The sequence below is a fragment of the Solea senegalensis genome, linkage group LG8, assembly GCF_019176455.1.
Source record: "Solea senegalensis isolate Sse05_10M linkage group LG8, IFAPA_SoseM_1, whole genome shotgun sequence".
Classification (NCBI taxonomy): Eukaryota; Metazoa; Chordata; class Actinopteri; order Pleuronectiformes; family Soleidae; genus Solea; species Solea senegalensis.
This window is the reverse complement of record NC_058028.1, coordinates 27122624-27148053: the sequence shown is the minus strand read 5'-3', so window position 1 is coordinate 27148053 and position 25430 is coordinate 27122624. Positions and strand designations below refer to the sequence as shown.

General features: G+C 41.2%; 2 protein-coding genes across 3 annotated transcripts; both read left to right on the top strand.

Annotated features, from left to right (window-relative positions):
- Window positions 1-6690: 6690 nt before the first annotated feature.
- On the top strand, window positions 6691-10254 carry LOC122773735 (extracellular calcium-sensing receptor-like). The gene is made up of 6 exons (XM_044032625.1): window positions 6691-6899; window positions 7000-7288; window positions 7376-8188; window positions 8274-8501; window positions 8581-8707; window positions 9098-10254. The coding sequence occupies exons 1-6, from the start codon at window positions 6700-6702 to the stop codon at window positions 10015-10017; spliced, it is 2577 nt and encodes an 858-aa protein (XP_043888560.1). The 5' UTR covers window positions 6691-6699; the 3' UTR covers window positions 10018-10254.
- Window positions 10255-14435: 4181 nt separating this feature from the next.
- Window positions 14436-16801, top strand: LOC122773764. Of its 2 annotated transcripts, XM_044032669.1 has the most exons (5): window positions 14436-14635; window positions 15020-15212; window positions 15656-15713; window positions 15811-16020; window positions 16152-16801. In XM_044032669.1, the coding sequence occupies exons 1-5, from the start codon at window positions 14448-14450 to the stop codon at window positions 16202-16204; spliced, it is 702 nt and encodes a 233-aa protein (XP_043888604.1). In that variant the 5' UTR covers window positions 14436-14447; the 3' UTR covers window positions 16205-16801. The 2 variants fall into 2 exon arrangements, with proteins under 2 accessions (XP_043888604.1, XP_043888603.1); XM_044032668.1 differs by having other exon boundaries at window positions 15811-16801.
- The last annotated feature ends 8629 nt before the right edge of the window (window positions 16802-25430 follow it).

The following is a 25430-nucleotide window of genomic DNA, read 5'->3' as shown; positions in this document are numbered from 1 at the left end:
GTGTATAATAATAACAACAACATTATTATTATTATTATTATTATTATTATTGTTATTATTATTATTAATAATAATAATAATAATAATAATAATAATAATAATAATTACAGTTTTGTTCTTCATAAAGTCACCAATACTGGCCTCTGCTGTCCGGTGAAGAAAACTGCAACTACAACACAGGAGATCAATGTTAATTCAGTGGTGAAATGTTCACGCGTTCACAACATCTATACAACATTTCATCTACACAACATTTCATTTATACAACATTTAATCTATACAACATTGCATCTATACTACATTTCATCTACACAACATTTCATCCTACATTTCATTTATACAACATTTCATCTATACATCTATAAAACATTTCATCTATACAACATATCATCTATACAATATTTCATCTATAAAATTCAACTATACATTTCAACTGTACAACATTTGATCTATTTAATATCATCCATACAACATTACACCTATACAACATTTCATCTATACAACATTACATCTATACAACATTTTATCTATACAACATTTCATCCATACAACATTTTATCTATACATTTCAACTATACAACATTTCATCTATTCAATATCATCGATACAACATTACATCGATACAACATTTCATCTTTACAACATCATCTATACAACATTTCATCAATACAACATTTCATCTATACAACAGTTCATCTATACATTTCTTCTATACATTTCAACTATACAACATTTGATCTATTCAATATCATCCATACAACATTTCATCTATACAACATCATCTATACAACATTTCATCTATACATTTCTTCTATACATTTCAACTATACAACATTTGATCTATTCAATATCATCCATACAACATTTCATCTATACAACAGTTCATCTATACATTTCTTCTATACATTTCAACGATACAACATTTCATCTATTCAGTATCAAAGATACAGCATTACATGTATACAACATCATCAATACAACATTATCTATATGTTACATCTATACAACATTTCATCTATATGTTACATCTATACAACATTACATCTATACAACATCATCTATATGTTACATCTATACAACATTTCATCTATACATTATCTGTACAATATATAATCAATTTATGCATGAGAATCTATCTATATGCTGTCTTCATTTATGTTATTGATATTTTGTTCCTATACATTTGACTGCACTTGACTTGTGCTTGTATATATGTTTATATTTTATGATTGTAGATCTCTAACTAATAGAAACTAATAGTGACTAACTAAAGTTAATATTATTAGTATTATTATCATCATTATTAGTATTATAATTATCATTATTATTATTATTATTATTATTATTATTAATAATAATAATAATAATAATAATAACAACAACTAATGGTGACTTTCAACAAATAGAACTAAACTTAAGTTAAGGTAAAGCAAAGTATTCTCATCAATGTCTCACAAACAGATCTGATGAAATCCTGATGCAATATTTTTAAAGAAACAAAGTTGACACAGTTATGAATTATTATTCTTGTTATTATGAAGTTGGAAGCCTAAGGTGTTAATCACTGTTCTTCACATCATTCTTTCAAATTAAAGCTGCTCCCAAAAGAAAAAGCCCCCAGAGACAGAGACACAAACACCTTTTTAATTAAAAGAGCCCTAACAGGCAAATCAGCTCCATATTAATATTCCCTTTGGCTGAAAAATATCAATAACATCAAATTAAATATCACACAGTCCACTGCCTTGTTAAAGCAGGTGTTTTTGTTTTGATTAGATGTCAAAAGTTTAACTTTAATTCATATATCCAAATACAGAGCTCCATAAAAAAGATGCTACACTTGTGATAAATCAATTCTATATTATTCAAAATAAACTTGAAAAGCATTAATTACGCTCACTCATCACTGGCTCATTTAGTTTGACATATTGATGTCACCACAAGTTATAAGGTGTAGTGATAGTCAGTATATAAATAATCCCTATAATAGTCAAAGATAATCTCAGCTCAAAAGCCCAGAAGATCTTTATGTTTATACATCTGAGAAAAATATGTCAAATATTTGATTCATATTTTCGCTCATAAAATAAAGTGAAACATGGTTTTAATCCGTTGCAGCAAAGTAACTTCAAATTTTATGCTCTGCTCCCTTGGTCTTCACTGAGGTTAAAGATTTACAGGATTAGCTATTATCTGTGTGGCCTCATGTCCCGCTCATCAAATCTCTTCCTCTTCACAGTTCCCAAATCCACTCAGAACTTGAAACGGCTGCACTTCATGGAACAATCTGCAAACAAACAATCGGTCATGGAACAATCTGCAAAATTCAATTCCAGCTTCAGAATTTTATTTCAGAACTCTACAAACAGTTGTGTGTAAATGTTATTCTGAAACTGGACTTAAATGATTTTGAACACAAGATTCTATGTTGAGAAGACCAGGGTTCGAACCCCGGTTGGAACAAGGGCCTTTCTGCATGGAGTTTGCATGTTCTCACCGTGTGTGCGTGGGTTTTCTCCGGGTTCTCCGGCTTCCTCCCACAGTCCAAAAACATGCAATGTGGGGATTAGGTAAATTGGACACCCTAAATTGACCATAGTGTGAGTGTGAGAGTGAATGGTTGTTTGTCTCTATGTGTGTGTGGCCCTGTGATGGACTGGTGAACTGTCCAGGGTGTACCACGCCTATCGCCCGATGTAGCTGAGATTGGCACAGCACCCCCTGCGACCCTCTGGTGGAGGATAAAGCGGTAGATGATGGATGGATGGATTCTTTGTTGATCATTTTGTTACAGAATTGCCTATTTTCAATAGAAGAAATGAAATGAAATGAACCAACTGACTTTGTCCTTCGAAATGTGTTGTTGGATACCATATTTACGACAACTGTGGCTCAACACTGTCCTTGGTGCGTGCAGTGATGGCCCTGATGAACAGTGATGAGCTTAGTTAAATCAGCTGGTCATGTGATCATTGGCGAGTCTGAATCTTCTTCAACAATAATATTGTCATGTACTACAGGACCAGAAGTGTCTGTGGGGGTTATTTTGTGTATTTTGAGTAAACTCTTCAACCTCTCTCTCTCTCTCTTTCTCTCTCCCTTCTTGTAAAAGGTCAGATAAGTCATTCAGCTACTTGTGAGTGTTTAAGCAGCAGGAAGTGCCTCCATTGCCAGTGACCTCTATCAAAGCAGAGCCCTTACTCAGCCGGTCAAACACTTTGGTTGGACGTGGGTCGGGGCAGTCAACAGTGACAGTGATTATGGCAGCAACGACATGGCCATCTTTCTTGCTGCAGCCAGAGGGAGGTGTGCGTGTGTGTGTGTGTGTGTGTGTGGAGTACACAGAGAAAACTGATGAAAGTGGTGGAAATTGTGGGTTTCTTGGCCCACGTAGAGAAGAACAACCATTTAAAGTGTCTGAGTCTGTACATTACATTCTGTCAGTTCATTGGTGTGGAGGCCTGGATCACTGCTGACCACTGTCTTGTTACTCCCACCAGCTTCAGTGTGTTGGGAGGTTCACTGAGCTTTGCTGTGAAAAAGGCCAATATCAGCAGTTTAGATTATTTTTTAATCAAAGGTTTCTGGGAGAGAGACTGCCAGGAGGGCAGTGGGGGCACCCTGGCAGAGACTGTACCTTGTAAAGAAAATCACTATCATATTGAACTCAAAGATGATGATGTGGCAGAGCTGGGATACTCCAGTAACAAGCCATCTATGCTGTGGCCTATTCTCTGCACAGCAAACTGAAGTGTAATTACAGTGGGGGGGATGTGTGACAAGATGGTGAAGGTTAATCCCTGGCAGGTAAAGTTAGCTGAACTCACTTGACATTTAAAACTGGGGACCAAGTGTGGATTAACAGAACTGGAGCTGCTGTAGCTGAATCAGATGGCTCAGTCCACTTTAAACTTGTTGGTTACTATGATGCCTCTCTGCCTTCTGGACAAAAGTTTGCCCTCAAGACTGAAGACATAATGTGGCCTGGAAACAAAGAGGCAATTATCAAAAAGTAAGCTATAGATTTCTGCTGTGGCCTTGTAGTTTGACAATAACGTCACTATTTTTTTCTCCTCTAATTTAAAGTTGCAGGTTGCAGGGAAAGCTTCCGTCCAGGAACTCGTAAAGTCCTTCTAAAAGGAAAGCCTGTCTGCTGCTACGACTGTGTACCATGTGCAGAAGAAGAAATCAGCAACACCACCGGTGCCACCAACCCAAATATGGCAACTTGGACACACTGTTTGTCTGCTTAGTACCTTGTTAAAGTTTGCAATGGTAAAAACTCTTACTCATGTTTTTGGTACGTCCATCCATCCATTATCTACCGCTTTATCCTCCACTGGAGGGTCGCAGGGGGTGCTGTGCCAATCTCCTTTGTCTTTGCCACTTTGAGCTGCAGATGGTTCTGCTCACACCATGTGACAAAGTTGTCGACAGCTACCCTGTACTCATCCTCATCACCCTTGCTGATACATCCAACTATGGCCGAGTCATCAGGAAACTTCTGAAGGTAGCAGGTCTCTGTGCAATAGTTGTTGTAAAGGGTAAAGAGGAAGGGAGACAGTACAGTTGCCTGCGGGCCCCGGGTGTTGCTGACCACTCTGTCTGACACACAGTGATGTGGTCTGCCAGTCAGGTCGTCAACAATCCAGGACACGAGGGGGCATCTACCTGCATTGCTGTCAGCTTGTCACCCAGAAGCGCTGGACACATGGTGTTAAATGCACTGGAGAAGTCATGACTCTCACATTGCTCACCGGCTTATCCAGGTGGGCATAGATCCAGTTGAGCAGGTAATGATGGCATCCTCAACCCCAAGTCAGGACTGATAGGCGAACTGGAGAGGGTCCAGAAATGGCTTGACCATGGATCTGAACTGATCCAGGACCAGTGTCTCCATGGTCTTCATGATGTGGGAGGTCAGTGCCACAGGTCTGCTATCCTTGATGTCACTGGGTTGCGGCGTCTTCGGAACAGGAACCAGGCATGATGTCTTCCACATCACAGGGACCTTCTGAAGACTCAGGCTCATGTTGAAGACATGATGAAATACGCCACATACAGTAGCTGGGGGGCACAGACCTTGAGCACCCTGGGGCTGATTCTGTCCGGGCCTGCAGTCTTGTTTGAGTGGAGTCTCATTAGCTGTCTTCTCACATGGTCAGCGGTGAAACACACTGTAGAGGTGACAGGTGGGAGAGGAGTGGGGTAGGGTGCCAGATGTAGGGTGCAGCTAGGCGAGAAGGAGGAGAAGGTGTGAGGAGTGTGAGCAATCAATGGAGGGGGGCAGACTGTAAGTGGGGGGGAACAGATCCAGCAGTGTCACGTTCATCTCAGTGGCTCTGTCCATGCTGCCTTCTCCTCCTCTGTTGTTGTTGTTCTTGAAGCCTGTGATTGTCTTCATTCCACTACAGACCTCCCTCATGTTGTTCTGCTGGAGTTTCCACTCCAGTTTCTTCCTGTATTCCTCCTTAGCCTCCCTGATTTTCACCTTCAGTTGCTCCTGGATTGTTCTCACCTCCTCCCTGTTACCAGCTTTGAAGGCCCTCTTCTTGTTATGGGGGATGGCTTTGATGTCCTTTGTCACCCACGGCTTGTTGTTGGAGTAACAATAAACAGTCCTGGTTGCGACACTGGAGTCACAGGAGGTGATGTAGTTTGTGATCATCAATGTCCTCTCCATGTGGTTCAAAGAGCGCCTGCCAGTCTGTCACATCAAAGCAGCCCTGTAGTGTCTCATAAGTCTCCTCTGACCACTTAACCCTAACCCAGAGTGAAAGAAGTACCAGAATTCTGGTCAAAAAAAGACCAGAATTCTCTCTATCCACATTTTCCCAGAGTGCACAGGTTGACTAAGTAAAATATTAAAGTTAAAACACTTGTATAAAAAATAGCTTAAGTTGGAGAGTAATAACGAACAGGAGCAACTGCAACAAGCTGCATGCCCCCAAACCTCATGTTTTCTTTCATATCAGACACTTTGAAACCTGTGCTTGTCTCAGTGACAAAACCAAGTACTCATCCATCCTCAGAACGATACCCAGTGACTTCTACCAGAGCAGAGCCCTGGCTCTTTTAGTCAAGCACTTTGGGTGGACTTGGGTGGGAGGAATTAGAAGCAATGATGATTATGGTAAACTTTCAGCTGTTGATATTCTGTGCTGTCTGGATCACTTTCATTGCAGCCTATGTCAGCTCTCCTGGAAAGTTCAGTGTTGTTGTAGAAATATTTGCTTCAAGTTCTGGATTTTTATCCCAAAAAGCTGCATTCTCTTATTGAAAGCAGAGAAGAATACAAAGAAGAATATGATGGGGAAGACGACACCAAACTCATTCTGAATATAATTAGGTGGCAACTAGTTTTTTGTTTGTTTCTGTTCTTTTCTATAATTCTGTTTAACTGAACTCTAAAATGTATATGGATTTATGAACAGTATATTTAGGTGACATCTATTAATGATATATGTGAAAGAAGAGTCATATAAGCCTTTCTGAATGATGAAGTATGTAAATGCACAATTACTCTCTGATTTCAACGTTATCACAGTGCAATTAAATGATAAAACCTACAATCTCACAAACAAGAACATTAGAGTTTCGTCTCGTGAGGCTTCACTTTAGAGCTCCTCCTTGTTTTTAAATGCGTATAAAGTGCTGCAGTGAGATGTCAGGCTGGTTGACCTGCAGCGGAGCAGAGCTATGCTTTTTTTCAGGCTGCTACTCGTGGTTCGTCTCATTGTAGAGGGAGAGTGTGTGTGTCGACTCCAGGGCTCACCACAACCACCTGAACTGGCTCAGGATGGCGACCTCATTATAGGAGGCATTTTTTCATTTCACACGGGGCAGGATTATGTATCTAACACATTTCAGATCATTCCAGGAGTACGAAAGTGTAAAAAGTAGGTGTTGTATTTGTGGTATGTTGTTGACGATGAACACATTTTGTATTTGAGGCAGTAACACACTGAGCCACGATCTTCACTTTTTTCACCATGTCAGCTTTAATTTTAGAGAATTCAAATTTGCTCAAGCAATGATCTTTGCTATAAACGAGATCAACCACAATCCTGAAATGATGCCTAATGTTCAACTCGGCTACAAGATATATGATAACTGTGGAAGCATGGACATACTGAGAGCCGCCCTGGCACTGGTGAGTGGAATAAAGGGAGAAATCAGCGATGATGGCTGCACTGATGCTGAGACAGTTCTAGCTATCCTGGGACATTCGGGATCAACACCAACTATTGCATTTGAAAGAGTTGTTGGAAGGTTTCATATACCTGTGGTAAGTATCACAAATATAGACAAGTATGTAATATTGTGTTCACTCAGCTTCTGTATACTTAAGCATTTGATGTATATCTCATTGCAGATAAGTCATTTTGCCACATGCTCCTGTCTGAGCAACAGGGAAGAGTATCCCACCTTCTTCAGAACAATTCCCAGTGACTACTATCAGAGCAGAGCACTGGCAAAGCTCGTCAAATTCTTCAGTTGGACTTGGATTGGAGCAGTGGCTGTCGATAACGAATATGGCCACAGTGGCATAGCTGCATTTATCCAAGCTGCACAAGAATATGGAATTTGCATCGAGTATTCAGAATCATTCTCATCGTCAGATCCACCTTATCGTCTCCAAAGAATAATAAACATTATTAAACAAGCTGATTCCAGAGTCATTGTGGCTTTTATGTCTCACAGAGAAGTCAAGTTGCTGGCAACAGCATTGTACAAAGAGAATATCACAGGACTGCAGTGGGTTGGCAGTGATGCCTGGATCACAGATAATTCTCTGACTGACATCGAGGGACACAGCGTCCTGCTGGGTTCACTCGGCTTCACTGTCAGCCGAGCTGAGATCCCAGGGCTGGAGAGGCACCTGAGGCAGCTCCACCCCTCACACTTTCCTGACAGTCAGTTTGTCAGAGATTTCTGGGAGGACACGTTTGACTGCTCACTGAATGAAACCGCGGACACTCAAAGAAAACCATGCAGTGGCTCTGAGAGCTTAGAAAATGTAGAATCACAATTCACAGATGTGTCTGAGCTGAGATTTACTAACAATGTGTACAAGTCAGTCTATGCAGTGGCTCACGCTCTTGACAACCTGATGAAATGTGAACACGGTAAGGGGCCCTTTGCATCTGGAACGTGTGCAGATATAAAACACATTCAGCCTTGGCAGGTGAGGAACCAACAGTAAAGAGTGACAGGGAAGACATTCAAAAAGACATCTGTCATGTAATTGCTGTGTAATGTGTCAAATACAGGTAGTGCAGTATCTCAGCACTGTGAATTTTACCACTGAGGAAGGGGAAAGAGTTTATTTTGACAACAATGGCGACTCACCAGTGAGATATGAACTCATTAATTTACAACTGAAAAACAAGGGAACCATGACAGGAGTAACAGTTGGTCTTTATGATGCTTCTCTTCCAGTGAGCCATCAGTTTATAATGAATAACATCCCAGTTGTCTGGGGAAATGGACAGACTGAGGTAAAATGAAGAATGATTTCCTGAATATTGCTCGAAAAAATGTTCAATGGATGTTGACATTTGTGTGTTTTATGTGCAGAAGGCGCCCGTGTCTGTCTGCACTGAGAGCTGTGTTCAAGGAACTTATAAAGTCCTTCAGAAAGGAAGAGCAGTCTGTTGTTATGACTGTGTTCCCTGTCCAGCAGGTGAAATCAGTAATATAACAGGTAAATAACTGTGTCCTTGTATTTTGTATTCAAATTCAAATTCTCTTGAGAAGTTAATAAATAGTGTAAATAGTATTAAATTCTAAGCTCCACATTTGCAGTTATAGCCGAAAAAGTCACAACTATTTTGATCAAGATTCAGATTATGAGAAGTTATTATTTTTCATTTGCATTAGGGACAAACTATTTTGATTTTCATGTTATCTGTTAACTTCAATGAGTCCTACATTTCTTGTGTCCGGCTTTGCGCCTTGATGGTTTGGGAGAATTTTTATTTGGGCAACCTTTGTTGGTCTCTACTGCAGAAAATAACAGTATTAATATGTGGTGTATATACAATGTCAAGCTTTGAAATGACAACAGATTGTTGTTGTTTTTGTTTTTTTGCAGATTCAGTGGGCTGCATAAAATGCCCACTGGAGTTCTGGTCCAATATGCAAAGAGATGTCTGCATCCCCAAAACAAAAGAGTTCCTGTCATATCATGAACTCCTTGGAACACTGTTAGTTGTATTTTCATTACTGGGTGTTTTTTTAACTTTGATAACGACACTTGTTTTCTACTGTCACAAAGAAACGCCGTTAGTACGAGCCAACAACTCTGAGCTGAGCTTCCTGCTGCTCTTCTCCTTGACTCTGTGTTTCCTGTGTTCTCTGACCTTCATCGGCCGGCCGTCTCAGTGGTCCTGCATGCTGCGGCACACTGCATTCGGCATCACCTTTGTCCTCTGTATCTCTTGTGTTCTGGGGAAAACCATAGTTGTTTTAATGGCTTTTAAAGCGACACTTCCAGGCAATAATGTGATGAAATGGTTTGGACCTGCACAGCAGAGATTCAGTGTTCTGGCTTTCACTCTCATACAGGTTTTAATTTGTATTCTGTGGCTAACGATCAAACCTCCTTATCCTTTGAAAAACCTGCTGCTGTATGAGGACAGAATCATCTTAGAGTGTGCTCTGGGTTCACCTGTGGGCTTCTGGGCTGTGTTAGGATACATAGGACTCTTAGCTTTGTTATGTTTTGTTCTTGCCTTTTTGGCTCGAAAGTTACCAGATCATTTTAACGAAGCTAAATTCATCACGTTCAGCATGTTAATATTCTGTGCAGTCTGGATCACATTTATTCCAGCTTATGTCAGCTCACCTGGAAAATTCACCGTGGCTGTGGAGATATTTGCTATTTTAGCCTCTAGTTATGGACTTCTCTTCTGCATATTTGCTCCAAAATGTTTTGTGATATTGTTTAGGCCCGAACATAACACCAAGAAACACATAATGGGGAAAACATCTAATCATGATATTCATTATTAAGCACTGTCATTATTTAGTCATTATAGTTGTTTGACTATACTTTATAAACTTTATAATCATTTGCTCCTATTTTTTTGTGAATAAATATTCAATTGTTGTTTCCATTAAATGTGTTCATATATTTTTATTATTGTGCTCTTATGCATATTGTTGCCACAGAGTATTTTGTGTGGCCCTAATACTCTGTACGTTGTCAATGGTCATTGCTCAGACATTTAATACAAGGAGAAATCTGTGTGCGAGAATTATAAAGCAAGTTTAACTGTGATATTAGTACTAGTGTTAATATTAGTCTGAAATCACTTTATGTGTTTATGAATAAACTATTATCTCCTCCAGGGAGGGAATGGAAAACAACATATGTTATTTACATGTTACCTTCATCAAACAGGTGATGTTGATGTCTCTGATTAATCAGGAACCACAGAAATGTGGCGTGAGGCTGTGACATCGGTCAAGCAAGAACCTGTTACATTTGGAAATGGCTCAAATCAAGCAGGGTTGATACAGTTACATGAAAACAACAACAACAATAATAATAATAATAATAATAATAGGTCTGATTTTTATAGCGCTTTAACACATGAAAACAGTCATGCATGTAACCACTTTATCTAAACAGGTAACACAATGTATGCAGATCAAGATAATCCAGATTTTAGCCTTAGCTGTGAGTGATGTAAGCTTGTAACTTTTGTGAATCTATTATTTATTCAATGTACAAGTGAACAGTGAGCAAAGCAGGAAGAAATCCTCCTTTAGCTGTGGAGTGAATGTTTCAGTGGAGTTGCTTTGAAAGACCTGTTATCGTCCTATCCCCCAAAAATATTCTAAAAAAACAAAAATGAGTCTACATTCACCTTATTCATTTATTTATTTATTTATTTATTTACAATTTCAGCCGTCACTTTTCTGAAAAAAAGAAAAAGGCTCCTGAATTGGCAGCACCTTTAATCATTCATGACCAAAATTACAACATATCTCTGGTCCTTTTGTGATATCCATAATATTAATCAACACCAGTGTCTGTTAACCTTATATAATAATGATTAACATAAGGAAGGTGAAAGGGAAATATAGTGTTAACTAACCGGATGTACACATGTCATTTTGAATCATTTTATCTGTGCAGGCCAAAAATAGGTTATTATGAGGTCAAATAATAAATTGAAGACAATATAATTGTACACAGCATGACGTGCTTACGAGGAGGAAAGATTTATTGAGACATAATATTTTTGAAGAATTATGACAAATAATGTGATTTTTTATGTTAAATTACATAAGAAGCCCTGAAAGCAGTCTCACAACTCCCCTGATATTTATGGCGAAAAAAGAAAAATAAATTAAAAAAACAAGGGTAGAATTTCAGATAAACTCTGATGCAACAAATTGTAAATAAGTTACAGATACACACAAAAAAAACAACACTGAAGGAAAAACAAAATCAAATAAATGAGTACCCATGTGTTTAATACTCCTGTGGGAAAAGTGCCACAGGCTCCACGTTCCCACGTTACATTCAGCTTCACTGGGAAAAAACAGATGGCACATTTGTTCAAGCATAAACGTTGGAGCTTTACTCATTAACTACTCTGTCATAACATGTATGTGTTAAACTTAAATTGATTAAGGGTTTGTTTTGATCCCTCTTGACCTTCCCTGTTATTTTGCTCTCATCAATCACCTCCAGTAAACTGTATCATGTTTTTGCTTCATATTTGTATAATGGACAACTGTCCATAATGAGGGCCAACGGACTTAGTGATAAAATGATGAGAATGAAGGATTCTGGCCTCAGCAGACACTGGTGATGGCTGCCTATTTGGAAGAATGATGGATCCGATGACACTGAGATCCACCTGCTGTACTTGTCTGTAGTTGCTTCTCCACTACAAAAAAGTACCTACTTAACGTGGGCGGAGTCATCACTGCACAACTGCGTTTTATACACAACACACACACACACACAAGTGACTAGTGACTTTACACCAGACTCCTGTAGTTGTTGGAGATTTACCCACATTTTTCGGATTGTTGAGTAGTTTTAACTGATCTACTGTTCGGCTTGAGTTCTGTCCACACGTCTCTGGAGTACAGCCTCCTACTCCACAGAATACAGCAGCAGCGGTCTGTGATGCCGCTCGTGATTGTCGGCGTTGTCCCTAAATCCACCACTACACTTTAACTCTGTTAAATGTAGAGGTTTCCCTGGTAGTTGTTGAAGATTAACCCACGTTTTTAGGATTCTTTTTAACTGATCTACAGTTGTGTGTGGGACGTCTCTTCCTGTGACAGGACTCTGGCCAGTGGCCGGCATTCTGACCAATCATCGCACAGTTACCTACTCAGCACACTTTTGGAACCTTGCCTGAGCAGGTACTAAAAATAGTACTGGTACCAGGTAATATGCTAGTGGAAACACTATTTAAACCATGCCGTGGTGAGGCGAGGCAAGTGGAGCCGGTGGAAATGCGCCAATACTCAAACAGAGCAGCAGACTCAGGGATCGAAGACAATCAAACTGCTTTTCTGCAGCATATTTCCTGGAATTATTTTTAGGCCACCTCTGTATGTCTTTCCACCATGCTGATATTGGTAAATTTAAAGATGACATTCCACGGAGTTGCTCAGTTCCCCACAGTGTCTGTGCAGTCAGTTTACAATTGACTGGTTATTGTTACATTCATATTGTTAATTAATCATTTAAATTTGACAATAAAACCTTAGTGTGGTAAATGATATCACTCATGACACCATGCGGACAATCAAAATGTGAATTAAAAAATGAAATGAGCTATCATGACATAAAACAAGATTGGAAATCCAGTTGAATAGAGGATTTGGAGAATTGTGACGCCTCGAATGTCAACAACCAAAATTCAGATGTGTTTCCAAATATGATATTTTAATAATCTACAACCCCAGATGATCAAAAACTTTTTGAGTTTTTCTCACAAACAAAAGGACAGAAATGATTAGTTCAGGATTCACTCAACTGAGCGTCCGTCCTCAGGTCACGTGACAGCGACCTAGTCACCGTCGTGCTGTTAAACAACAATGGCAGGGAGGATACAGGACACAAGTCACTTTATTGTGGTGTGTATTTGCTTTCCTTGGTTTTCACATGGTTTGAATTGCTTGTGGCATTTTGTTTATTATACTTTGTCAGCTGAAGCAAACCATGTTGCCTGTGTTTGAGAACCGCGGTCTTTTTTACAACGCCCACAAGAGGGATACAGCGCCACCCACTGTAAACAAATGAACGAAATGACTCTAAAAAAGATTACTTAAATTTAGTAAAAGATCTGAGTCAGTGCCCATCACTATGGTCTGCGTCTGTGGAATGTGTAAATTTAGCCAGTGGTCAGAGTATAAGCACAAAGTCTGACACTGTCCTGGCAATAACAGGCCACTCTGGCTCTACACCTACTGTGCCACAGGATTTCCTTGGAATAGCCAATTTAAACTACCTGTGGTGATAATCTTACTTCTTACTTTTTGTTCAGAACATCAGCAATCCTTTCTAAAAGGGTTTTTTAAATCACTATTATTTAGGATTTTTGTGGATCAGTAAATCTGATTGATGAGTAAACATTGATAAAGCTTGTTTTAAATAAAGCTTGTTGAAGGTTTTTCTATCATTACAGTGTTTTAGGAGGAGTTGTGCTAACTTTGTGCCATCGAGCCACACTTAAATAATCCTGAAGAAGACTGAACAGAACACTTCTTTCTGACTAAGGCTGTCCCAGACCATGGATTGATCGTCAATCATCGTTGAAGATAGTTGAGATACATTATAAATCACATGTTTAATTGTGTTCTACGATACAGATCCTTACAATCAAGCCTTCATTAATGAAAAACCAACATTAAACAGATGACCCTGTGCAGTACAGTCATGACTGTGAACGGACTGGAACAATCAGCAAAGATAATTTAAATACTAACTATTCACAACAACACAATTTAAAATAATGATAGTTTTAGTGTGCCTGCATGGAGGTCACATGTTCTCCCTGTGTGTGTGCGTGTGGTTTTCTCTGTTTTCCTCCCACAGTCCAAACACATGTAGATTTGGTGATTGGGTAAACTGGATGCTCTAAATGTAATGTATGTATATCTGCTTCATGCTGCCCATACATCAGGAAACTAAAAACTGAGGTTTTAGTCAGACTAGGATTTTGTAAATACTTTATACAACTTAGATTTTTTTGTGAATATTATTTTATCTTGAAGAGTGACAAACTGTGAGTTAAGCAGTCATTATTTGAAGTGTATCCTTGTGTTCTGACATCACGACACAAAACGACAAACATGCCCCTGAGAACGGCGCAGTAAGTTCCCTCCTACAGTTCAGAAGCAGAGAGGAAGCTATAAAACTCATCCTTCCAACAAAGACGCCAGTGCCAAAGGCGAGAGGCAGTGAGATGACAACGCTCACATTCATCTTCTTAACACTGTTGACTTGGACGGTGTTGTCTGGCTCGTGGCTCAGCCTCAACTGTCTCAAGCTCAGGCTGTCCAGCCACGATGACGAGACAAAGAGCTTCAGCTCAAGTGCTTTATATCAAAATGCTGTTATTCACACATTACAACTGACAGTGACATGTGAGAGGTGAGTAAATGACTTTACTGCTTGACTTGACTTGATTTTTCTCAATCTGTTTTTGTCAAGGATGTAGTGTGGTTTCCCACCCATTCATCAGCAATTAGCTTGTGACTTAATGATTCCTCAGTGAGGAGGCAGCATGAATCATGGGGTCCTTAAGGCCCTGAACAAGACAATTACACAATCTCCAGAGGAACTTTGATGAGTCAATTACAATTCAGTCATTTTACTCTAATGGACAAAATGAAAGTGTCATATTTTAATGACCATAGATTTGAATGTTGTTAGTGAGCAGATGGGAAAATAATGCAGCATAATAATAATTAGGTGTAATGACTATGTGACATTAAACTGTACAGTCTAATCATGAGCTATTGTCTGTAAATTTAGATTTCTTGGAATGAGGGACGTGATCACAGAAGACTGCACTTCCATGTTTGTCAGTGGTTGTGTCAACACTTGTAAGCGAGTGCAGGACGCTGTGAGTGAAGAGGAGCAACACAGAAAGAGCTGCAAATCTGATATTCAACAGCTGTGGGTGTGTTTCCAGTCAAAGAGCAGCTGTCTTTCACATAGAACACAAGTGAGTACCTGAGCTGAAGTTATTTGAGTGTTTTCACCACAGATACGATTAGAACTCATCTGCAGTCTATTCACTATCCATCTATTCACAAAGATTCATTTCTGCAATTGTCTTCACAGTGTTGAGGGAGACTTGTGTCAGGACTTGCTGTATGCAGTGTTTCGCTTTTCTTATTTGAATTACTCTGTGAAGATCAGTGTGTTTTATTGTATTATTAGTGTTCAACTCTGGGGCTTTGTAAAGTCATTTATATAAAGAGTTCTTTATTTGTTTGAAAATTCAATAGAAAGATCTCTCAAAGATACAATGAACAGAATAATGTTTTTATTTGTCTACGTCATTCTTGTACACCTACACTAAAAATAGTATAATATACTGTATATGTTGTATATCACCCACCTGTATTTGCAGAAATGTGTTTTAACAAATTATTCTGTCAACAGATAATGTCAAAGGTCAACGCAACACTGTGTTCCATGGAGACATTTCTCACACAAGCAGGTAAAACACATGTAAAGACAAAAGCAGCAAAGACAATATTGCTCAGTGTTTTTTAGAAAAAGCTAAAACCTTTTTTTTTCTGCTGATGGCGTCACAGGCAACGTGAACAGTGGGTGGCCTTATGCCAGCACATGGAAGGTGGATGCTGGTTTTCTGGCAACTGTGTTACTGTTTGGAACCTACATGAAAAGAATGATACTATCAGCGAACAGTGTTCCCCCTGGCAGTGACAGTAACTCCACAATGATGATGCTTTTAATCATGACACTGCACCGTTTTTCACCATCAGTCATCATCCAGCAGCTGTGTGAGTGGCCCTACATCACTGTGGTCATCTCTTGTGCATTGTGTCTCTCTTATGTTCTCATTAGAACTGCAAACGTGTCCCTGGCCTGCAAAGTTGCCTGGAAGATGATGAAAGTGCTTTGTCTGTTGCAGCAGCGGCTCTGGACTCTGTCTTTTACTGTCATGTTTGTGTGGTTTACATGTAGCCTACTGTTTCTCAACAAGAACATGAAACTCTGGATTGAAGACAAAGATGTTGGATCAACATTAAGATACCGGGCTTTGTTGGAACTGCTGGTGACGTTGTATTGTATGTTCATCTTACTTCCCAGTTTGCTGCAGTTTATCCTGATGAAACTGAATTTTTTGAGTGTCCATTTACACGTGCAACTGGTAACGTGTCTTCAGAATTCGAGGGTGCCCACAAAGTATGTTCTGGTCATGAAGATTCACAGGTTCATCTGAACTTGCTTTTCTCACATCTTTGAGTGTACCATTCAATCTGTCATGATATTAAAAAAAAAAACACATAATATTTTATATTATTTAGTTTTTCTTAATAGCAGACACTGAAGTCAAGGCAGTTGAAAGTAATAAGTATCTGCCACTGTTTGTTCTGCAAATGTATTTGTACAAATTTCATTTTATTTGAATTAACGTCTCAGATGTGTTCATTAATGGAAAAAGTAATATAAAACCTCACTTTGAGAGTAAATACTTAGCTAAAATCAATATAACTGTTTTGTTCTTGTAAGATATTGAATGAATGTAAACTATATCAAATAAAAAAAGGAGGTAATATACTTGTGTGTCCTCTGCTCTGCTCAGAAGTGACCTTTAAATCAACAGACACAGTCACATTTAAGAGCAGCTTTTTTTAAAGGAGAGCAAATAATACCACATGATCTCAGTTAGTATGATTAAAACATTTACGCCACTGGAGAATGACTTAAATATAAATAACACCTTGAATATAAGTTTGGAAAAGAAAAAATGGATAAAATGATGGAAAGTCTTTGACATTTTGTTTTCAAACTGATCAAAGTTTGACAGTTTAGGTCTCGTCCACGAAACTCACCAATTCTCCTCCTTCTCCTAATAAATTCTGACAGACATAGAAAATAGAAATAGTGATTTTCTTCTAGTTTTAATATACTTTTTTATTGATGTATTTTTTTATTTAAAGTGGACATATTATACCCTATTTCCCCCATTAAAATAGTTCCCTGGTGTCCTAATGAACATGTCAGTGACATGCTTTGGTCAAAATACCATAAGGATGAAGAATCATAGTAGTTCAATAACCCTGCTAAACCCGCCCCTTTCAGAACGCTCGGTTTTCGTGCATGGTCCCTTTATATGCAAATGAGACACAGGCAAACACACACCAACTTCTTCCAGGGGGTTTCTGATTTGTCCTCTTTACAGCGCTTTACAGCTCTATTCGTCTCCCCCTCCCTCCACTAGCTCTCTGACAATATCAACATGTCAGCGAGAGTGCCGTCACAGGAAGAGACGTCCTACATAAGGATCGAGCCGAACACTGTCCAACTGTAAATCAGTTAAAAACACTTAGGAACAGAAGATCAGCGGTGACACAGAGAGTGCAGCACCGCTGATCGCCACCGCGGATCGCCAGCGGCGCGCTGAATAAACTGTATGTTGCTGTATCAGACCGGAGACTGTGCTCCGGAGACCTCACCACCGCTGACCAGCTCCGGTGCTCCGGCGAGCTGGCGATCAGCGGTGGCGATCACCGTGTAAGCTGAATAAACTGTATGTTGCTGTATCAGATCGTGTGTTCGTGTGTTCGCACCACTTCACATCAGACTGCGACCAGCGGTTGCCGTATTTAGTCAGGGGACGTATTTCACCGACGTACAAACACACAAATTGTTAAGAAAAGATCACATAGAGCTCATAACTGACCGATCAGCGGTGCTGCACTCTCTGTGCAGCGGTGCTACACTCTCTGTGTCACCGATAGCCTAAACTGCCGCTGGCGATCAGCTGATCGCCACCGCTGATCGCCAGCGGCGCGCTGAATAAACTGTATGTTGCTGTATCAGACCGGAGACTGTGCTCCGGAGACCTCACCACCGCTGACCACCTCCGGTGCTCCGGCGAGCTGGCGATCACCGTGTAACGCGCTACCGCTGTATCAGACAGTCTCCGGTCTGATACAGCAACATACAGTTTATTCAGCACGCCGCAGTTTAGGCTATCGGTGACACAGAGAGTGTAGCACCGCTGCACAGAGAGTGCAGCACCGCTGATCGTCAGCGGCGAGCTGCATAAACAGCTGCTTTATGTGATTGTATCAGACTGAGTCTGTGCTCCGGTCATGGAGGACGTACTGAACAAATATGTTTAATTAGGACGTGTGTTTGTACGTCGGTGAAATACGTCCCCTGACTAAATACGGCGACCGCTGGTCGCAGTCTGATGTGAAGTGGTGCGAACACACGAACACACGATTGCTGACTTTATCCGGCACATTAGCTTCATATATAAAATCCTCTGTAAAACACTGTGCTCCACTGTACAGCCACCAACAGCACACTTGTCCCGCCGCATTGACATAATACCGCTCTTCCTCCCTCGCCTGCACTCTGGCAGGGACAAGGTGGAGCTAAGGTGGAGCTTGCGAAGTAAACGTACTGGTGGGGCGGTAACATTCGCGGTGAAATGCGCATGCTGACGTCATAAGCGCAGGGAATTCAACATCGAGCGTTTTATCGCCTATACTTACACTAAGCGGAACCACGAAAACATGACTGAGTATTGTTTTTCCACACTTTGGTGACTGGTAGGGCCCCCAGAGTCCCAAATATCAGTATTAAAATGGTTAAAAAGTTGATTTTGCACAATATGTCCCCTTTAAAAGTACAGTAAATGGAGAGGACGCTGGTGTGTGATGTGTCTCAGTCAAACATGGACAAGTCAAATAATTCACCTTCAACCTGGAATACGATTTACAAGCACATCTTATTTCACTTATATCACAGATGTATGATTTGGAACAACAGGTAAAATAAATTAAATTAATAATTAAATAAAATGAAAAATGAATTGAAATGACTTTAAAAAGAGACATTTTATCTAATTATACCATAATTATATAGAGTTATTACTTTAGAGTTTTTTTAATATATTTATTCATTGTCTTCTCCAGATTTTTAAGATGGTCAGCCGTTAAGAAAACTTCAAAATCGAGCAAACACCAGCCGCATGTGAAGGAGCAGACAATTCGGCTTATACTGGCTGCACGGCACTAAAATTAAGTCCCCTTTATATCACTGAAGTTAAAAATGAGATGATGCTGTGGATAGGAATACTGCAGTTGATAAACAGTTGTGTGTTTGCCCCCTTCATGATTTCTTTTTTTAGCATGTTTGTCACACTTAAATGTTTCAGATCATCAAACAAATTTAAATATTAGTCAAAGACAACACAAGTAAACACAATGCGTTTTTTATTATTAAGGGAGGGAAACAAAAATCTAAACCTACATGGCCCTGTGTGAAAAAGTGTTTGCCCCCTAAACCTAATAACTGGCCGTTTGCAGCAAAAACTGTAATCAAGCGTTTGCGATAAGTCTTTTACAACGCTGTGGAGGACATATTAGAGGGTTTTCGGGCATGAACAGCCTTTTTAAGGTCATGCCACAGCATCTCAAAAGGATTCAGGTCAGGACTTTGACTAGGCCATTCCAAAGTCTTCATTTTGTTTTTCTTATCCATTCAGAAGTGGACTTGCTGGTGTGCTTTGGATCCTTCTCCTGCTGCAGACCCCAAGTTTGCTTCAGCCTGAGGTCACATACAGATGGCCGCACATTCTCCTTCAGGTTTTTTGGTAGACAGCAGAATTCATGGTTCCATTTATCACAGCAAGTCTTTCAGGTCCTGAAGCAGCAAAACAGCCCCACACCATCACACTACCACCACCATATTTGGTATGATGTTCTTTTTCTGAAATGTGGTGTTACTTTTACACCAGACGTAATGGGACACACACCTTCAAAAAGTTCAACTTCTGTCTCGTCAGTCCACAGAGTATTTTCCCAAAAGTCTTGGGGATCACCAAGATGTTTTTTGGCAAAATTGAGACAAGCCTTAAAGTTGTTTTTTTGGCCATTTTTGTCCAGTCTCTTTCTTATGGTGGAGTCATGAACACTGACTTTAACTCAGGCAAGTGAGGTCTGCAGTTCTTTAGATGTTTTTCGGGGTTCTTTTGTGACCTCTTAGATGAGTCGTCGCTGCGCTATTGGGGTAATTCTTGTCGGCGGGCCACTCATGGGAAGGTTGCCCACTGTTTCATGTTTTCTCCATTTGTGAATAATGGCCCTCACCGTGGTTCTCTGGAGTCCCAAAGCTTTAAAAAGGTCTTTGAAACCTTTTCCATACCGATAGATGTCAATTACTTTGTTTCTCATTTGTTCCTGAATTGCTTTAGATTGCTGCATGATGTCTTCCTTTTTTGGGATCCTTTGTCTGACAGGTTCTGTTTAAGTGGTCTCTTCAATAGGTCTGGCAGTAATCAGGCCTGGGTGTGGCAAGTAAAATTTTCCAAATAATGTGACTTGGTGGTCACTTTGGTGAAGTTAAGAATGCATATGGCACCTACATTTTTGGTTGCCAGGTGAACTCTGTAGTGTCTTGCTCAAAGGCTCAAACTGACAGAACAGGGTATGGGAGCTATCTGCCAGGATACTTTCAGTGGGATTTACCAATTACTTTGGTTGCTATTGACACAATTTTACCAGGCAGGAAAGTGAAAAGTAGGACTTTCAACAAGGGATTTGTGAACAAGTTGCAGGATGTCTTTTCCTACGCAAGGCTTTCTGGGATGTAGACACTGAGAGCATTTAAGACACACACCAGCCAGGTGCAGGAGCAGTGGGCAGCACATATCTGTGGTCAGTCAGGGATTGTGTGCCTTTTCCTCTTGGCCATGGGCTGCCCTGGCTAGCCAAGACTGTGCTGTGGGAAACTAAACCTAATACAAGCTCCTTGGTCTGTGACACATTTAACTTGTCTGACATCATGATTCTAGGGCTTTGATTTGTGCAAATCAAAACCATCATCAGCTGGGTCATTGCGCTGGAGGACTAACTTGTAATGTACTTACACTGACATGTAATGTACTTAGTTTGAAGGTTTTTTTAAGTGATCTGATGCATTTATTTATAAAAACAGAAAAGCGCACCGGGCTGAGGACACAGTCCGTGTTGCCAATTGTTGGGGATCAACAATAGTGGCAATAATTTGATAATAAAAAAAAAACAATAAAAAAATATATTTTAATATATATTTTTTTTTTTATTAAATATTTTGAAAAATGAATTAAATGTTAATTAATTCTAGAATGGGGCACCACCCTGAAAACAGGGAAAAAGACAATCAATCTATGTGTAGTGGTATGAGGCACCTCTGACCACGGCCCCCTCTGGCCAATCACTGCGCTTATAGAGGGGAGAAAAGTAGGCGGTGTCCCTCCTCCTGATCTCTCACTCCCGGGTCGTTGTATGTGCTGCTAGCATCCGAGCACAGCTAAGCATACATTGCCGCACTGTTTTGGGTATATTCATCCGTGTTTCATTTAATTAAAACCGTCATTCCCTGATAAATCCGGCGTCTTCACCACGGTTGAGCCAATCGGTTGGGGCTGTTCATTGCTGCAAACAGAGCATTGGTGAGTGATGACATGCTTCTGCTGTTTACTGCTGTATCCAGGGGCTAAGCCCCTCTTCCGCTCCTCTCCCTCTAACAGTCTGCTAGTTGTGTGTTGCATGGTGGCTGTCTTCCCTGCCACGTCTGATTTCTTCACCCCTCTCCCTCTTTGGAAGGGATGCCAATGCACCCTGACTTGTAACCTGTAATGCTAATGCTAAGGCTAACGGCAAGTGTAAACACAGCTGATTAATCATGGCTATTTGGCCACTGCTACCTGTCTACCGCTGCTTTGCCACTGCTTTGCCACTGCTTTGCCACTGCTTTGCCGCTGTTCTGCCGCTGTCCTGCTGCTCTGTGGGCCTGGTTCTGGTACGGTCGGCCGCCTGTGGTCAGCCTGCTTCCCGCTGCTATGTGTGCTGCTTTGTGTGTGTGTGAGGGTTTTAAGTGCAATCAGGCAAGGTTTGGTTAATTGTTAACTTATTTACTCTCTGTTTAATGGTTGAATTTATGTTGTTAATTTGATCAATTTGAGTTAAAACTGTTAAAACTGGTTAATTGTTGAGTTGATATCTCTGGCCAGAGACTCTTTTGTTTCTTGTGTTCAGTTGATTTATTAATCTAATATTTCGGTTTATTAATTGATCATTTACATTTGGTTCCTTAAATTTGAGCCTGTTTAATTGTGTTTTCCTCTCCCCTTGGTGCTGAAAACCGACGGTGGTGGTGGTGGTTCTCCTGGTTGGTGGTGGTCCTCTGTGTGCTGTGTGATCCCTTTTCAAGATTTTCTTTGTTTACATGTCACCTTTTGCTGTGTGCGTGGGGTGTCATTTTCCTTTTGGATGTCACCTCCCCTACCAACCTACCAAACCCCTCCTCCAGCTGGTAAGCATTACATTACATTACATGTCATTTCGCAGACGCTTTTATCCAAAGCGACTTACAATAAGTGCATTCATGAAGTGCTAGTCATAAGTGCGATGTATAAGTTTTGTTTTTTTTTGTCGTCGCCGTCTTAGTCGAGGTAGAGTCGGAAAAAAATTGTTTTTAGTCGGCAGCAGAAGATGTGGAGGCTTTCCGCTGTCCGGATGTTGATGGGGAGCTCGTTCCACCATTTGGGAGCGAGGACAGTGAATAGTCTCGAGTTCTGCAAATGCCTCTGCGATCCTCTCAGTGAGGGGGCAGCGAGCCGGTTTGCTGATGCAGAGCAGAGTGGGCGGGCTGGGGTGTAGGTTTTGATCATGTCCTGGATGTAGGCTGGACCGGATCCATTTGTAGCATGGAACGCAAGCACTAGAGTCTTGAAGCGGATGCGAGCAGCTACAGGAATCCAGTGAAGGGAGCGGAGGAGCGGTGTAGTGTGGGAAAATTTTGGTAAGTTGAAGACCAGTTGAGCTGCTGCATTCTGGATGAGTTACGGAGGTCATATAGCACACGCAGGGAGACCAGCCAGGAAGGAGGTGCAGTAATCCAAGCGTGAGATAACAAAAGAGCCTGGACCAGAACCTGTGCCGCCTTCTGGGTTAGAAGAGGCCGTATCCTTCTGATGTTGTGCAACATGTATCTGCAAGATCGAGCTGTTGCAGCAATGTTGGCAGTGAGGGAGAGATGGTCATCAAGTGTCACACCCAGGTTCCTTGCGGTATGAGAAGGAGCTACCACAGAGCTGTCGAGGGTGATGGTCAGGTCTGTGGTGGGAGAGCCCTTTCCTGGGAGAAAAAGAAACTCAGTCTTGTTGAGATTGAGTTTCAGGTGATGGTCAGACATCCACTGAGAGATGTCGGTCTGACAAGCGGAGATCCGTTCTGCTACATGTGTGTCGGAGCTGGGAAAAGAGATAATGAGTTGGGTGTCATCGGCGTAGCTGTGATAGGAAAAACCATGAGAGAGAATAACAGAACCAAGAGAGTTGGTGTATAGAGAGAAGAGGAGAGGGCCCAAGACAGAACCCTGAGGGACCCCAGTAGCTAGAGGACAGGGTTCCGACACGGATCCTCTCCAGGTTACTCTGTATGTTCGGTTTTGAAGATAGGACGAGAGTAGGGTAAGTGCAGAGCCTGAGACACCTAGTTCTTGAAGGGAGGAAGTAAGGATCTGGTGGTTAACTGTGTCAAACGCTGCAGAAAGGTCCAAGAGGATGAGTACAGAGGAGAGAGAGGCAGCCCTGGCAGTGTGGAGTTGCTCAGTGACAGCAAGTGCAGTTTTGGTCGAGTGACCTGCTTTAAAACCAGAAGGAAGGAGGGAGGAAGGGGAGTGGGGGGGTCAAGGAGGTTAGAGAAGATCGAGAAAAGTTTTTTGGGGTTAGAGAAAGAGGATTGAATTTTAGTCTGATAGAAAGATTGTTTGGCTGCAGAGATAGAGGCAGTGAAGGTGGAGAGAAGAGAATGATAGTAAAGCAGGTCGTCAGGGTGTTTTGATTTCCTCCATTTCCTTTCTGCTGCCTCGTGGCTCTCTCAGCACGCACTGAGTCAGACAGCCACAGGGCTGGGGAGGACTTACAAACCCGCTGTGAAGTAAGAGGACAGAGAGAGTGAAGAGAGGAGGACAGAGTAGAGAGGAAGGTGTCTGTGGCAGAGTTGGGATGCATGAGGGAGAAGGAGTCAGCTGAAGGAAGTGCTGATAGGACAGTTGAGGCGGGAGAGAGAGAGCGAATGTTACGAGGGACAAGTGCAATATCTGATGAGATGAGATCATCAGATTGGGAGAGTGGGAGAGAGTAGCAAATGAAGAAATTATCAAAGACATGAAGTGGAGTTACCTTGAGGTGGGAGGTGGAGCAGTTTCTGGTGAAGATGAGGTCAAGGTGGTTGCCAGCTTTGTGAGTTGGTGGAGAAGGTGAGAGAGAAAGAGACGAAAGTAGAAGAAGTAGATCAGACTTCTCTGGCTGGATGTTGAAGTCACCAAGAAGAACAAGTGGTGGGCCATTTTCTGGGATGTTTGAGAGGAGGACATCTATTTCCTCCAAGAAGTGTCCCAATGGGCCTGGTGGACGGTCGATGACAACAATGATTAGTTTTACTGGGTCAGTTACAGTTACAGCATGAAATTCAAACGACTGTGAAGAGAAGTGTGGCAGTGGGTAAAGAGTGAAAGTCCAGTTGGGGTTGATGAGCAGACCTGTCCCGCCACCTCTTCCAGTGGATCTGGGTGTGTTGGAGAAGGAGTGGGCGGAGGAGAGAGCCGCAGGGGTGGCTGTGTTGGAGGGTGTTATCCAAGTCTCAGTGAAAGCAAGGAAGTCCAGGCATTGCTCAGTAGCAAAGCCAGAGATGAACTCAGTCTTGCGGGTAGCTGACTGGCAGTTCCACAGGCCCCCTGCAACAAGGTGTTGGATGTGTGTGGAGCAGGTGGGATAGATAAGTGAGGACAGATTACGGTGATGCTGTGAGTGATTGTGAGGTTTGTAATATCTATGAGAAGAAACGTGAACAGGAATGGAAAAAATGTGCATATGTGAAAGGTAGAAAACACTTGCAGACAGGTACTTAGCCTCGTTAACCTCCTTGTTCGTCTTCCTGAGTCTGCCACTGAAGCTGCCGCTTCAAAGTGAGTGCTGCTTTTTAAAAGACACCTGATTAGGTGCTGATTGGTTGCAGCTGTGTGGCCACTCCCTGTAGCCAATGAAACTTCAGTGAAGCTTTTTTCTAAAAGAAAACACCTGATTAGGGGCTGATTGGTTACAGCTGTGTTGGCCACTCCCCTGTAGCCAGTGAAACTGCTCAATAGAAACTATGTCAAAACAACAACAATAACGACTTTCTCT

Coding starts and splice junctions, on each gene's coding strand:
- LOC122773735 (XM_044032625.1), top strand. CDS start 6,700: ATGCTTTTTTTCAGGCTGCTACTCGTGGTTCGTCTCATTGTAGAGGGA. Junction 8,189..8,273: donor AACACATTCAGCCTTGGCAG/GTGAGGAACCAA, acceptor TGTCAAATACAG/GTAGTGCAGTATCTCAGCAC. Junction 8,502..8,580: donor GGGGAAATGGACAGACTGAG/GTAAAATGAAGA, acceptor TTTTATGTGCAG/AAGGCGCCCGTGTCTGTCTG.
- LOC122773764 (XM_044032668.1), top strand. CDS start 14,448: ATGACAACGCTCACATTCATCTTCTTAACACTGTTGACTTGGACGGTG. Junction 15,213..15,655: donor GTCTTTCACATAGAACACAA/GTGAGTACCTGA, acceptor TTCTGTCAACAG/ATAATGTCAAAGGTCAACGC. Junction 15,714..15,810: donor GACATTTCTCACACAAGCAG/GTAAAACACATG, acceptor ATGGCGTCACAG/GCAACGTGAACAGTGGGTGG.